Genomic DNA, 16,156 nt, shown 5'->3' on the forward strand with positions numbered 1-16,156 from the left:
TGTCCAATCTCTTCAAGCAGTTTTACAGAGATTAAAGACTTTAGTGTTTAGCTTTAGGCTGGTCTGCTCGGAAAGTGCTTTCTGCATCAAAAGAAAAACACAACTCCTTTCTTGTTTATCACCTGCAAGACATGACCGTGTCGAGTTGTGCAACGCGTTCTATGTTTCATGTGTGGTACTCTAGAAGTCAAATGACATTTCTCTACTTAGACTGCATTCAGGCATTGCAATTGTGGTGCAGTTAACTGTATCAAAAAAATTGCATGCCTTTTTACAGCGAAATGGTGCAGCCTGCGATGCAGTTGCGTTTTGTACCTTCACTGCAAAGATTGCAGTAAACTCCGGCAGCTTTTTTAATTCTTTTTTTAAAATTTTTATTTTGTGGATAACAACTTGACAGTCAATTAGGCTACATTCACGCTCGTGAATCTGGTCCGTTATGCATCAGTGTGCTTTGCGAGTGGCATGCGTTCTTCACGCACTCGCAAAGCACTTTATTATTTTTTTATTATTATTATTTTCAATTGAATTGATGTGTATCCGTGTGTGGTGCGTAGTTTTCACACACCCATTGACTTCAATGGGCACGTTGGTGCATGATAACGCACCAATATAGGACATTCAGCGGGTTTCACGCAACGGACTCTCGCTGCGTGAAAACTCCTGCATGTGTGAACGGCCACATTGAAATCAATGGGTCCGTGTGCTGCGCTTGATTTCCTTTGCAGCACACGGATGTTATTCACGTTCGTCTGAATGAGCCCTGAAGGTAACACTGATCCCCTGTGACTGCTGTTCCAGTTTGGGCACTATGACTTCAGATCCTCATTATTCCTTGTATTGTGTTTGGAACAAGGCAGGGTGACAGGGCCAGAATCCGGTAATCCTTATGCAAGACATTTAAGACATTCACACGTTGCGAAAATACTGCAGATTTTACGCAACGGAATTAGTTGCGGAAAAAAAGCAGCATAATACAGTAGCAGCAGTGTGGATGAGATAAACCAAATCTCATCCACACACTGTGTAAATACTGAGCGGGAAAAAACGCTCAGGTATTGACATGCGGTGCGGAATGTTATTCTATAGCATGTCTATTGTATTTGCGTAAACGCTGCTTATTTGTTTGCATATTTTCCCCATTGAATTCCATGGAGAGATAAAACCTGCAACAAATAGCAGTTGTTGCGATTTATGGGGCGGAATCGCAGCGATTCCGCCTGCAAAAAACACTATTTAGAAAATAAAAATATTATTTCCCAAAAGTCTGTGTTCCTCCCTCCAGCGTGACCGCCGCTGCATCCAATCACAGGCTGAACGGCCTTCTAGCAGGCCAGCTAAATGCTGCTCTTTAACGCAACGGCCATTCTGGACGAAAAACGACACGACCGTTTGGTGCAATTCGCCGGAAATTCCCTGCGGCCACCAGGGCGGATACGCAGCGTGAACTCAGGCCTACGGTAAAACTCCAGTACCCCAATATGGAGTCAAAAACGCGTTTAAACTAGACTAGTCTGATAGCCTAAAGCCTTCAGAATGCCAGACTATGTTAACACGCTATATTTTCAGGTGTATATTGGCACGTAAAACAGTCGTATTACGCACCGAATATTTTCAATGGGAAATAAGTTGCGTAGTTTATACGAATCATATTTTTACGCTGCAGCATGAAGAAATGCAGAGTAAAAGAAGGGACATGTTGCTTCCTGCAGCGTTTTACATGCTGTTTTTTTTCCATTTAACTCTTTCCCATTGACAGTTCACAAAACGCTACGAAACTACACCTCAAAATATGCTTTAAATACTCTTGTAAAATTGAAAAACTATTAGAAAATCCGCTCTAAAAAACGCCTGGATTTGGAGTCTGTTTCCTCTAAATCAGCCTAATATTTTTCAGATCAACTGTATTGTATTTGATATAATTTATAGTATGTTACATTTTCAAAAGCAGGTTACTGCACACGTGACGGAGGTCTACTACGTGACGGAGTCTACTACGCTATTGCTTCCGGCAAAACGACGGGTCCGGTGCACAACAGACACGAACGGGAACCATGGGCATCGGATCCGTCACCATTGAAATCAATGGTGATGGAAACGGAAACCTCTGAATTTTCTGCTCAGGGTCCCGTTCTGATGGAAACCTCAGACGTTCCGTCAGAACGGGACCCCAACGCAGATGCGAATGGAGCCTAACATGTAGATTTTGCTGCGGATTCACAGTGGAAAGTCTGCAACAAATCCGTTACATGTGTGGGTGCCCATAGAGGAGCACCCAAAATAAAAAATATCAAGTGAATAGCACATGGATGAGTTACCTTAAAAGGGGAATGTATATCTGAATGTATCGCATGCATTTTGCTGCAATGCTTGTGTTACTAGGAGTACAATGGACATCCTGTATAGACAAACCGTTGAACTTTAGCGGTTGAGATTACTACATTTATCTAGTTGCTATGTGGTCCAACAATTCTCCTGTTATGCGTCTCCTGTACGCAGCTTTTTTGATGTCTGTACCAGTTTTCTCAATGCTTTTTAATTCATAGCGTGAACACAGCATATTTCTAATGCACGTGCATTTCCTATACAATGTCGAGTATCCGTGTTTTATTCCAAACAGAGAATGTTGTGCTTTCCACGATTCGAGACATATATTTTTTTAAAATACGTAACACAAGTCTTGTACCTTCTACACACCTTGACTCCCCTTGCAATGGTATTATCAGTTGTGCTTGTACACAGCATTGGTCTGCTGGAAACAGACACCCCATATGGATGACCCAAAAGAAGCCTTGTAGTGCTTTACCAGAGGAGCTGCAATGTAATCTGAAGACCATTGAGACCAGCATATTCCCATTGATCCATTTGTACAGTGATGCTTACACTTGATAAATTGGTAAAAGTCATACAAGAGCATAAACCACTCAATGCCTCCCAGAATTATTTCCGCATGGTGGAGAGTGCCTCCTATTAGTATCTTTCTGCTGAGCCAGTAGGCTACACATGTCGGAGACATGCTCTGTGGCAAATAATCTCCGCATCCCAAGACCCCTTGAGAAGCCCCTACATATTACAATCTCCCTAAACACTGTGCAATAAAATGTTTATTAAAAAAAAAAATAAGAATACATATATACATAGTTCTAAATATATGCGCCCAAGCAGATTGCTTCTTTCTTCCTTAGAGGGGTTGTCTGGTTTACAAATTCCCTATTTGAGAATCATGAGTTAATAAAGTGTCCCTGTTAAGGAACCCACTATATTAGCTAGAGCAGAGAGTAGATGTAAAAAGTGTCTTATTACCTGGCATGGCCATGCATTATACGGACAGCTCATAGGTTTTATTGGGAACAGTTTAACGCTTCGTCTCCCCTGCGAGGGTGCTGCAGAGAAACTGAACACATGCTAATAGGTTTACCCACAGCTTTCCGCTGAACGCCAGGGAATCCCAGCTGGAGAACTTCTTGTGATCCGCTTTTTGTTGGGGGATCCTTCTAACAGACTGGATAAAACCATAACAGGCAGAAACTGCGGCAAATTTATCACCGTAGCACAAGCTGTATGATCGCTTTGGTGCATCTTGCTAGACATGTTTTCTAGAAACTGGCCCCTTTTTATGACATTTTGGCCACACCCTTTATTCTAGACACTAGGAAAATGCCAAAGTGTCTAAAACACAATACGTTTGGTACACGGCATGTACACCTGTATTTTGGGGGCATTTTTTGCTTAGTATATCTCCTTCATTGTCTTTTCTAAATATCCTGCAGGTGTTTTCTGTTCTAGGAAATCTAACTTGTTAAAAAAGGGGAAACCCCTGAGATTCGTGAAATGCGTATTTTGTTGCAGTGAAGTGGAGGTTATGGTAAAGAACTAAAATAAAGACCTAGTTTAAAAACTAAAGTACACATACATAGTAAAAAGAACAGAACATTTCAAGGCTGACTAAGCAGTTTATACAGAATTCCCAATAATCCATTGGCTTCTTATTTTGCTAAAGTGTTATGGGCATGGTCCAATAATGGGTGGACATTGGTGTAAAGCATTTAAATATTAAAGAAGACCTCCAGTGGAAACACAACTTTCCATCCTTGCACCTCCCCCCCCCCCCTGACTGTATACCACGCTCTACACTTTTATGTATACTGTACTTACTTTTAGAACGGTTGCCTTGTCTGTGCTTTAAAAAAAAGCCTCCATCTTCATTCTTAGATTTCCCCAGCTTTCTCTTCCTCTCTGCTTTGCTACCAATCCCATGATGCTTGAGCACAGTATCACGTGACCAGCTAAAGACCATACCATTTCTGCATGCTGGGGGACACAGATTATCATTCTCTCTACATTCTCCTAAATAAGCTGAGAAACGATAAGTATACAGAAAGGGAGGCTGCACTATATTCTTCTGCATTAAACCTGTGTGACAGGAACCTGTCTGTCAGTGGTGGCTGATGATAGAAGTTTCCCATTGCAATCAATGGGAAAACCGGCGTTTAGTTCAGACGGGTTGTTTTTTTATGCCGATGTTTTAAAAGACGTCACATAAAAAGGAGCATGTCCCTTCTTGAGCTGCTTTTCATAGGGACAATTAAAAAAACGCTAATAAAAAAAAATAAAATACAAATTTATTTTTTTTCCCTTGAAAGCTGCTCCGTGATTTTCAGCCGTTTTAAATTGTACGTGTGAACATACCCTTATTTTCTCTATGAAGTTCCCAGTCAGTTACTGTTCTCCAGTCAATATATAGTGAAAGTTTACATAAGTTTTGTGTTTATTCGAGGTTTCGTGGTGCATAGTGGGGTATTGTAGAATGATCAAAGATTGATGGGGTGAAACCTCTGTGGCTATGGCATCCTTGACGGCCGCACTTCTACCAGTGCAGTAATGTACGGCTGACACCCGTGATGTCCAGGTGGAGTGAGGAGATCAGCAAATCTGTTTTGTGTATCCTTGTGGATGCTGAGTCGTTTTTTTTCTATGACTTCAAAGGAGTCTACAATCTTGTCTTGGAAGTATGGGAATTTAAACAGAGAAAAATGTATTGAGTGCAGCCTGAAAAATAGAAACATTAGCAGCATATTGACATAAGGAAAAATATAGTCGGAAACTTGACCTGACTTTTTACTGTTTGAAGTCCCATTCCATTTCTGAACCAGTGGGATAAGCGTGTCTGTCTAGTTTACACGCACACTTGCCTGCACTCTTATGTATATGGGTGATGGAGAGCCCTGTCGCCTACTAAGGGAATACTGCAAGGGTTAAAGAGCAAGCAGTGTCTGCAACTGGCACACTTTCAGTAGTGCGTGATCATTTGTGTGGCACACCCTGATTGAACATGTTTAGTGGGATATTGTACATGCTGTGACATGGCAGGATTCCATGATGCCAGGCTCCTCTGAAGCACTGCGGCAGAGTTTTACCGGGTGATCTTACATTGAATACATAAAGAAGAGGCGTTGTGAATGTGTATCAAGACTGGTGGAAATCATTAGAGGCCACAGGTTTCCTCAGGAAGGCTGGTGAGGAGACAACCTGCTGACTTTCATATGTAGGCTCGGCGGGAGGTGAAGAGGTTGACTGGGAGCATCATGGCTAATCTCTAACTGTTACCTAGTCGTTTCTTCATCATCATTGATCCTTTCATGTATAGAACACATCTGTCCAAATAAACAAATCTTCTGCAGCTTTATTCCTTCTGAGCATTAATACTTTTTTAATGATCAATGATCTGTGAATGGGGTATGCTGCGTAATATGGTACTGTATGTAGCAGTGCTGAATTTAGCAGAGCTTTATGTAAATGCATTATGTCTTGTTCGTGGTGTCTATTATACAGTGCTAGTAGATATTGGGGCAAATCAAGCACGCTATGCCAGTTTTCTGGTGTAGAAAAGTCGCAATTTGTGCAAAAATGTTGCGACATTTGCATTTTCACGCCAACCCCTGCGAATTTAAAATCAAGGGGGAATAGCGGGAGGAGGCGTGGCCACTCATGCTCCATTAAATTCATTATAACTTACATCAGAAACTGGCGTAATTTATAGCAGAAATCTCCACCTCATAGCTGGCGTAGATTTTTCTTTCTCATGCGTAGACATCCTGAGATTTATTAAGAAGCGTACGCCACATAAAGGGGTTTTCCAACAATCCGTATTTATCACCTATCCACAGGTGATAAATATCTGATTGTGGGGGTCCAGCTGCTGGGACCCCCACCGATCACAAGAACAGGCTTACCTTGCCTTTTTCCTAGGAGCCCCATAGTGCGCATGCTCAACCACCGCACCATTTATTTCTATGGGACAGCCGAAGATGGCGCTCGGCTAGCGCACTACCGCTCCATTCCTATGGTGTTCCCAGAAACCGTTCTCGTGATTATGGGAAAACCCCATTAATAAATTAGGCACGTTTTACTCCAATCCGCTTTATATTACGACTTGTGTATGAAATGCCAAACTTAATAAATCTGCCCCATTGCGTTAATTTGCTTGCTGCCAGTCAGATTCCAGCGTTCCTCTGTTGTGAAGGTCAGATATCTACAGACGTAACTGGTATATTGTGTAACAGCTGCGCTCCTTCACTGGCGTCCAGGATTATCTTTGATCAGTTCCAGGTGCAGATATATAAAACCAATTCTACAAGGCAGCTGATGCACATGTGTACGTCTGTACCTGCCAGAATGGGTACTGTACCTCTTAAAAGCAGTAACCTGAATGAAATCTTTCTTTAGGCTGGGTTTTTAACATGAATTTTTTGTTGTTTCGGCAGATAAATGGGAGTTAATCAACCACAACAAAAATATGCATGTTAAGGCTCCATGCGTGCCGTAAAGCTGGCACGGGAATTGACCTGCGGTGTGTATTTTAGTCTGCAGCATGTTAATTTATCTTGCGTTTCTGCTTGCGAATTGTATCTGCCTAAGGCTGGGTTCACACGAGCACATTACGTCCGTAATGGACGGAACGTATTTCGGCCGCAAGTCCTGGACCGAACACACGGCAGGGAGCCAGGCACCTAGCATCATAGTTATGTACGACGCTAGGAGTCCCTGCCTCTCTGTGGAACTACTGTCCCATACTGAAAACATGATTACAGTACGGGACAGTTGTCCTGCAGCGAGGCAGGGACTCCTAGCATCGTACATAACTATGATGCTAGGAGCCCGGCTCCCTGCACTGTGTTCGGTCCGGGACTTGCGGCCGAAATACGTTCCGTCCATTACGGACGTAACATGCTCGTGTGAACCCAGCCTAATGCTGTGTAAAATCACTCCAAAAACCTCAGCATGAAAATGTGCAGAAAAATGCATCAAATCCTAAAAAACGCCCCGAAAAACGCATGATTAGGTGCGGTTTTTACCTGCTCCGTACTGCTGTGGTTTTGGAGAGTATTTTCCGCAGCAAAATGCGCAACGTGTGCATGTAGTCTAAGAGTCCATTTATGCCATGCGGTCAGAACCGCATCAGAAAAACGCATGCGGTTTTACAGCAATTTGATGCATCTCTTGATACGGTTGTGGTAAAAAAAAAAAACCGCAACTGCATTGAGAAACGCAAATCGCCAAACCGCATGCAGTTTTTTGTTGTGTTTGCGTCTGTGGTTCTAATCGCAGCTCAACTGCAACATGTAAATGGATCCTAAGACTTCCATCACACACTTTGACACGTGCATTTTTTTGGATTAGGTTTAATAATAAAACCTTTGGAGTTGGGCTGGGCAATTATCACCTAAAACAAAATCACGATTAATTGAACATGTAACCTCGATTACGATTAATGAACGATTTATTTAGACCACACCCCTTTTGCATGCCTCACCCCCTATTTGCATGTTACGCCATTGAATTAATATTTATTCCCTGAGCCTGCTGTATATAATATACCCCCCTGACACTGCCCTCCACACAGTATAATGAATGGCCTTACGGTCCCCTGCTCTACTATTGGTTTTAACTGTATATGCTTCCTGACAATGCAGATACAGTTTAAACTGGGGGCAAATAATTGATAAGACCGAAATTTGCAAGATGACGTTGATTTAACTGAATTTCGATTTATCTTTCTATTTAATTGCCCCGTCCTACTTTGGAGGTCTTTGGGAGAAAAACGCTACTAACAAAGAAAACGCCAAACCAACCTCTAAACCAAAAGAAAAGAACTCCCACTAAAAAAAACTTGCAATGTTTGTTTAAATTTAATATTTCTAATGGCTCAGGCTCCATGCACACGACCGTATTTTTCATCCGTAATTACGGATAGTAAATACTGACCGTAATTACGGACCCATTAATTTCTATTGGCCACGGACACCTTTCAGTATCTTTACCGATGGGTGTCCGTGGTGAAAAAAAGATAGAACCGGTCCTATTCTTGTCAGTAATTACGGCACGGACTCTCCTATAGAAGTCTATGGGAGCTTCCGTAAATACGGCTCAATTCATACGTTGCAGATGAGGTGCGGTTAAAACCCCATTTGGAAAACTGCATGCTTTTTCACAGCTATTTGATGCGGTTTTCAAAGCCAATGCGGTAAAAGCAGAATGACATCAAAAACACACCAAATCGTGATAAAAATGCATCTGTTTTTGGATGCATTTTTTTTGTCGTTTTTCGTTTTACCTGCACCTCAACATCTGACTGTACCCTAAGAAGGGGTTGTCCAAACCAGACAAGACCTTTTTAAAATATTCATTGTATAAAAAGATTTTCTTAATCCTCTTCAAGCCTTACGATTGTTATGATGATTTTTTTACTGCCTGTAGTATTGGTTAGGAAAAATACTGTAGACCTCATCGCTTTAGTCATCCAGGGGAAGACCTTTCACCGAAGTTTCCAAGGCTGAGGTTCATTGTTTGAGGTTGTAGTGTAGTAATGGGGCGTTTGTGTCGCCCACTTCTTTGGACTGGATGAATAAGTCTTTGCAATAGGTGGAAATTTCTTAGTGTATTTGGTGGGCAGAAAGTGAAGTGGGTGCAGAGACAGAAGTGAAAGAGCAGAGTCATGGATGTATTCGTGTAGGTTCCGCTCTAAGAATAGTTCTGTCGTTTTCCACTTTCCATTTCATTAGTACCTCCAGACTGCAGTGCAAGTAAATGATGCATCTTAACACTCTGCGATTTCTGAAAATACAGTGGTCGAATGGTGCAAGCAAGGTTTAAAACCAATGGGATGGATCTGAGAATCTGAAACAAAAGATTGGAAATCATTAATGGTTTTACGCCACTTTTGTGGCGCTAAAAAGTAATCAATACACAGGTCAGTGGTCACAGTGATCGTTAACGGCACAGCACCGCCTCACCATGCTTCTAAGGTCCATTCAGATGTTGTGGTGCAGTTAAAACCGCATAGAAAAACCGCATGCATTTTTACCACACTTTTGTGGGTTGTTTTTATTCTATGCATTTGCTGTAAAATCTGCAACAAAAAACCAAATCGCGGTAAAAACACCTGTTGTGTTTTTTTAATATATATATATATGTATATGTGGCGCCGCAATGTAAGAATGAACCCTCAGGCTGGGTTCACACAACCTATTTTCAGACGTAATGTAGGCGGTTTACGCCTCGAATTACGTCTGAAAAAACGCCTCCAATATGTCGCCAAACATCTGCCCATTACTTTCAATGGGCTTTACGATGTTCTGTGCCGACGACCTGTCATTTTACGCGTCGCTGTCAAAAGACGGCTCGTAAAATTACAGCCTCGTCAAAAGAAGTGCAGGACACTTCTTGGGACGTAATTGGAGCAGTTTTTCATTGACTTCAAGGAAGAACAGCTCCAAATTACGTCCGTAAAAGACGCGGCGAAAAACGCCAGTACATGCATTTACGTCTGAAATTCAGGAGCTGTTTTCTCCTGAAAACAGCTCCGTAATTTCAGACGTAAATGCAGCTATCGTGTGCAGATACCCTTCGTATCACATTCCAACAACATATAGTCACAAGTTATGCACACGGTATTCCCTTTTTTACGGGTTCACTTTTTTTTTTTTTATGGTATCGCCTTCTTTAGGGCTAACCATATCAGAAACTATACTCATAACGCAATCATACTGTGTGAATTATATTAGATCCTTTATCCTTTTTTCTTTTTATATGATTCTCAATATAATTTGCGAGAACCCGGAGTCATCCTTCCAAACCTGCTCATCCTGCCGCAAAAATTCAAGAGACTCGGCTCCCTTACTCATGCGTGAAAGTAACATTTTGGTGCACATCATATTTGCGATAAAATGTACGACTTTCTTATTCTCTCGGCACACCCCAGCAGTTTCGCTATAATTTTATGCCAGAAGTTGGCTTAAATTATACCGCAAATCTGTGCGTAGATTTCAACACCTGGCGAACGGACATCCAAGAAATGCACCTCAATATATTTGGCGCATTTTACTCCAGTGAAGTTTGGATTAACACTTGTGTATGAAACGCTAGTTTAAGTAAACCTGCCCGATTGTGTCTGGCCAGAGAAATAAGATGTTTGCCGAGAACTGGACCCGGGGCCAAATGAATATGAATTCTACAATATGAAAGAGGTTGTCTCTGATGAGACTAACTTTTAAGCATCAACAAACGCTAATAATTTTATAGTTCACGTTTATAAGGCTTTTTTTTTTAGTTTTTCTTATACGGCATCCTTTACCGGCTCCATAGTAGTGAGACTAAACCGAATTCAATCCGTGCGTTTTACACACCGTTTTTCGTGTGTGTGTGTTTTTTCTTTCTTATGAATTAGAAGATATAGGATGAAGGTATAATGTTGCCATTATTTTGATATTTGAAATGAAATATTCCTAATGTACAATTCTGAGCGTCCATCTTTGCAGTTTATATTGCTTTGTTCTGCGCCGCTGTTTTTCACTGCGGCTCGGTTCACGAGTGACGTCATAATAAGCTAGGTGTTCTATTTTTCCCCTTATGTGTTTGCTAAAGTCATTCAGTGCTTGTAAGATTTCTCCATTTCGATGGGTTTCGTCAGCAACCAAACTGTGGGGTTGTTAATTGGCTTGTTAGTGTATGTGTGAAAACTGGCATGGCTGTGAGTAGAAACCTTGACAATTTCTCAGCGAGGCTTTGGAATTTGACAAGCCGTGATATCAAAGAGAAACAATATAGAATAGGATTTTTATTATCTGCACCGTGTTTTCCATAGTTTTGTTGTAGTCTTCCTTTTGTTTCAGAATTAGACTTTATACACTCATAGTTGCCCATAAAAATGTTTTCATTTTGTAAACCACACAGGAAAAATGCAGAATAAAATTACTAAATGCGTTTTTCATCAATTTAAAAAGCAATAAAGAAATAAGGCAACTGGTTGCCATAGGCAACAATTTTTATTTTTATAAAATACGTATTGTCTCCTTTATCTTCGTAGTCCTACGGACCATGGGGGGGGGGTGCTAAATTGAACACGGGTAACTCTACGTAATCTGCATGTAGTGTAGATTGTACAGCATCAAAAGCAATTTTAGTGCATTTTCTCTTTAAATCTTAAAGGGGCATTACAGTTTCAGCAAAGAAAGGTTATACGATTTCCTAGTATACTTTGTTTCATGCCTCGTAAGAGTATATTCACACTCAACAGATTATTTTCAGACATTTCCGTGATTGTCCTATTCATCTGAATAGGGCTTACAGAAATCCATGTGCGTGCTGCAGCAACAAACCCATTTAGATGTATTGAACGCATTTATAAGTCATTGAAATGTCTGCAACAAATTTGTGTGTGAATATACCCTTACAGTACAGTTAGCAGAGCTGTGTCTTGTAATGACACATTCACCTGTGTCCATCACATGACCAGCAAAGTTCTTTATTTTTCTGTAGTACCCCTTTAAAATGGAAAACTAATGTAAACCGGCAGTGAGCGGATTAGGTGACACCTGTCTGTAAGCATTTCCACGTGGGATTTGGCAGCATATTCTTTCTGGTCTTGGACTTAAATAGTTAAGATGAGCGCTGCAAAGAATAAATTCTCACCAGACACTGTCCACATGTCTCCCGCAGCTTTACATCTGCTTACAGTCTGTGAAACATCACACAGTTTGCATGATAAATAATTCTCGGCAGCACGATGCAAATGAACCCATGAGCTCTGGTACTTTTTCCTTCCTGCCTCAACTTTGGGGCTACCTCAAAGCATCAGCCTTCTATGGGGGGGATGTGAAGTGAGGGGGGCTGGATCCGGGTAGCTCCAGCTGTGAATAGGCCCAGATTTCTAGATCATCTGATATACAGCTTTCAGTACACTGCTGACTGATGACTGTCACACAGATGGTGCTTCTAAAGGAAATATAGGTCACTGTTCTAGGACTTGATGTCTATTTGATTTTTTCTTCTCTGGTCAAATGATGCCAACGAGGCTTATCTTTCTGCACATACACACACTACTTTGAAATAAATCATTATTTACTGTATGTAATTACTTAAAGAGGAGCCGTCGAGGTGTGTTTTTTTTTTTTTTTTTGATGTTGTTGTTGTTAAAATCACATACCTACCCTCATTGCTGGCGTCCTGTCGATTTCCAGTGCTTTTATTTTTTTGGGCCCGCATTGTCCCACTGCAGCCCCTGCTCTGCTTGGCACCCAACGTGCTAATTTTGAGTAAAAGTACAGAGAGGAGGAAAACTCCTCTCTCCTCAGTAGGCGTTTCCGCGTACATCACTGTGACGTTGTCCAATCAGAGCGGGTCTTCTGCATCACTGAGAGGTTGTTCGCTCTTGATTTGACAGCGTCCCAGTGATGCAGGAGGCAACGCCTACTGCGGAGAGATGGTCTCCTCCTCTCTGTACCTTCATTTAAAAATTAGCATATTAGGTGCCAAGCCGAACAAAGGCCGTAGCGGGACAACGGGAGGGCCAAAAATTAATTCTAGTGCTGGAATCGAGAGGACGCCAGGAATAAGGGGAGGTATGTGTTATAAATTATTTATTTTTTTTAAAAAACATTACAGGTCCTCCTTTTAAATGCCATGTTTTTATTTATTACTTTCTTAAATATCACATTTCTTAAGTGCTGTACAATAAATGAAGTTAAAACAGCGGGTGTCTAATATTTATATATATTCTTTTTAAAAATGGTTGCGCTTGTTGTGTTCTTTTTCAGTTCACAAGTAATTGCCTTTTCGTTGCTTACATTTTTACCTGCTGTTTTATTCCCAAGCTATTTTTAGCTTTATTAATATATGTGGGCCTTGATGTGTGTTTGTGTAATGTTGGTGGGCTAACTTTTTTTCACAATTTCTTCTTTTTTCAGCATTAACACTGCAAAAACTTCTTAATAATTTCCATTTTTAAATTGCTCTTCTAGGATTTTGGCTAAGAAATTGAAGCATTGGGCTGCACGAGAAAGCAATTACGGAAAGCTGCTGACCATGCGTTAGAATTCTGGAGACTGCCACCTTTTTGGATTATAACATTTATTGTGGATTGTAAAAGGGAAAGAAAGTGACAATGGGGAGGAAGAAAATACAGATTACGCGGATAATGGATGAACGAAACAGACAGGTACTGAATGCAAAGGAGATGTTGTGTTCTGTGTTTCTGATGGTAAAGGTTTACACACAAATTCTCCCCAAAAAACTTATTTCAATGACCTTTTAAAGAAGCTTTCACTTCATCCATAATGAATTTAATTATGTAATAAGCGGACTGCTATACCATCAGCCTCGTGGGTGTGAAGTGGAAGTGCTGACACCACATGCTAGCCAAGTTCTGTATATGTCTGTGTGTATGGTATGGCTTAAAAGGTTACCTGTAACTTTTACAGTGCTGATCAGGGGCCTGGGAAGTGGCTTGCCATATGTGACACACACTTTTAGGTTTGTACTTCCAGCCAATCAGCAGAACTGAGAATGAGCACATGACATGCTTCCCTGATTGATTCAGTATTATGTTGCCCCTAGTGTTCAGATGATGCATTTTCTGTCTGCTTTGTTGGTGGTTGCATCATCCTGCTGTCAGGATAATCGGTTCTGACATACTGAGGAAAGTTCATTCAACATGTATATGTATTATACCTTAATTTTATATATGTGTGTGTATGTATGTATTATAGATTTTATTTTATTTTTTGTCCTATAGGTCACATTTACCAAGAGGAAATTTGGGTTAATGAAGAAGGCCTACGAGCTCAGTGTGCTATGTGACTGTGAAATTGCACTGATCATTTTTAATGGCTCTAACAAGCTGTTTCAGTATGCGAGCACTGACATGGATAAAGTCCTTCTCAAATACACGGAATACAATGAACCGCATGAGAGCAGGACCAACTCTGATATTGTGGAGGTAAGGGTACTGTGTGTTGGGACCCATAGATTTCTAAGTGTAGGACTCCTCCAGACTGTGGGTTGCTTGAGGGCTGAAGATATTTGGGGTAATATAAACTTAGTTTGCATAATGCATGCATACAAACTACTGCAGAGCTAAGGAAATAACCGCGATATTGCCCATGGCAACCAACCAGGTGTTTCTTTTCATGTTTTCACTCAGCTGGAGTCTGTTTCCTATAATATATGCACTAGTTTTTAGTTGGGAAGCTCTGTGGGTTGCTATAGGGCCATTCATTATTCTCAGCCTGTTCTTTCACGGTGGTATGATTAGTGGAGTTTTTACCGTTTTATCCCCTAAGGCCTCGTTCTCACGTTTAGGATTTGACACAGATTTCAACAAGCAATCTTCCTCCAGTTCTAGTCTATTGGAAATCCACAAATAAAAAGGCAAATACTTATTTTCAATGATTCCTCACGGAATCTCTTTTGGATTAGCCCCATTGAATGGGGCTATTCCCAATGCATGACCACGGCACATCCAACTTCACATCCGTGGCAGTAATCAGAGTGTCAACCTGGGATTTTTGCCATGGATCCATTAGTAAATACATGTCGGATTTGCCATGGGCAAATCTGACATGTGAACATACCCTAAGGGTGGTTTCACACAGGCAGATTTTTTTTGCCCAGTAAGGAGCGCCAATCAAAAATAACAGCCTAGCGATCGGCGCTTGCTTGCTCCATTTACATGGAGAAGTGCTCGAAGTATGGGGACGAACAATCGTTAATATGATCGTTGGTCCCCAAACAGTTTTTATATTGTCGGCAGGACATTCCCTGTTTACGCGGGGAGATGTGCTGCCAACAAACCTCCATTTTTATGGTCGCGTAAAGGATGCGATCAGCCGATGATCCAGCAAGCGGCTGATTGCTGCCATGTTTACACGGTCAATAATCGGGACCCTGTGCCAACGTTCATACGAGCGCTTTTTTTGCCTCATCTTCCCGTGTAAAATTACCTTAAAAGTTACTTTCTGAACAGATACCGAAAAGTTCAGTTGTGTGGAAAAAAACAAAACCTAACCGTGCAAAAAAGCTAAGGAAGTTGCTTTTGAGGATTTTTTTTAACCTTTTAATGCAAATCTGACGTAGACGGGCAGTGATAATAGTTGTTGCCATTATGGTAAGTAACTCTTTACAGTTCAACAGAATAAAGATGGGACCATAACAATTCTATCTGCTGTCTAATAAAAAAAAAAAAATAATATATATATATATATATATATATATATATATATATATAATTGTTTTGGATTGATTTCAGAGGGAAGCAAAACCCCAGGGAGTTATACTGTATGCTATATAGTATAGCTTTATTTTTGAGGTGCAGGGTGTTCTGGTAGACCTACTTACTGTTTTAATGAACTGCTCCCTATCCCTGTAGTCAATCAGCAAAATCATTTTGATCACTGCAGCAAGAAGGATCTCTGGACATTCCTTATTCTATTTCTATTAATCTAATATACTATATAATTTTTATAATGGTTTGCATTTCTCAAAGAACACTTCTTAGGCTGTGTTCACATCAGCGTTGGTTTCCATTGATGGGTTCTGTCTGACTTTTTTCCATCGGGAATCCCTCAACAAAAAGGAAAACGGAAACCGTACATTCGGTTTGAATCCCCAATGATCTCAATGGTGATGGATACGTTGCTAATGGTTTCCGTTTGTCACCGTTGTGAAAGGGTTTCGTTTTTTTGACTGAATCAATAGCGCAGTCATATAGTGTAATAATGTCATATAGCACCTGTGTGTCCTTACCCAAAATTTGGCCCTGTTGTAAAATCAGTTACTTCAGAGTACAGGCTGAGTTTACCTCTTCACCCTCCATTCTGTT

General features: G+C 40.9%; 1 protein-coding gene across 8 annotated transcripts in view; it reads left to right on the forward strand.

The window, feature by feature from the left end:
* The window catches only part of MEF2A (myocyte enhancer factor 2A), a 141,767-nt gene that overhangs the window by 54,644 nt on the left and 70,967 nt on the right, over positions 1 to 16,156 (forward strand). For all 8 annotated transcript variants that reach the window (XM_075858243.1, XM_075858237.1, XM_075858239.1 and 5 more), the window contains exons 2-3: positions 13,299 to 13,495; positions 14,072 to 14,275. In XM_075858243.1, the coding sequence (XP_075714358.1) occupies positions 13,442 to 13,495; positions 14,072 to 14,275 (258 nt within the window). In that variant the 5' untranslated portion in view covers positions 13,299 to 13,441. The remainder of the gene's footprint in view (positions 1 to 13,298; positions 13,496 to 14,071; positions 14,276 to 16,156) is intronic.

The sequence above is a fragment of the Rhinoderma darwinii genome, chromosome 3 (assembly GCF_050947455.1).
Source record: "Rhinoderma darwinii isolate aRhiDar2 chromosome 3, aRhiDar2.hap1, whole genome shotgun sequence".
Taxonomy (NCBI): domain Eukaryota; kingdom Metazoa; phylum Chordata; class Amphibia; order Anura; family Rhinodermatidae; genus Rhinoderma; species Rhinoderma darwinii.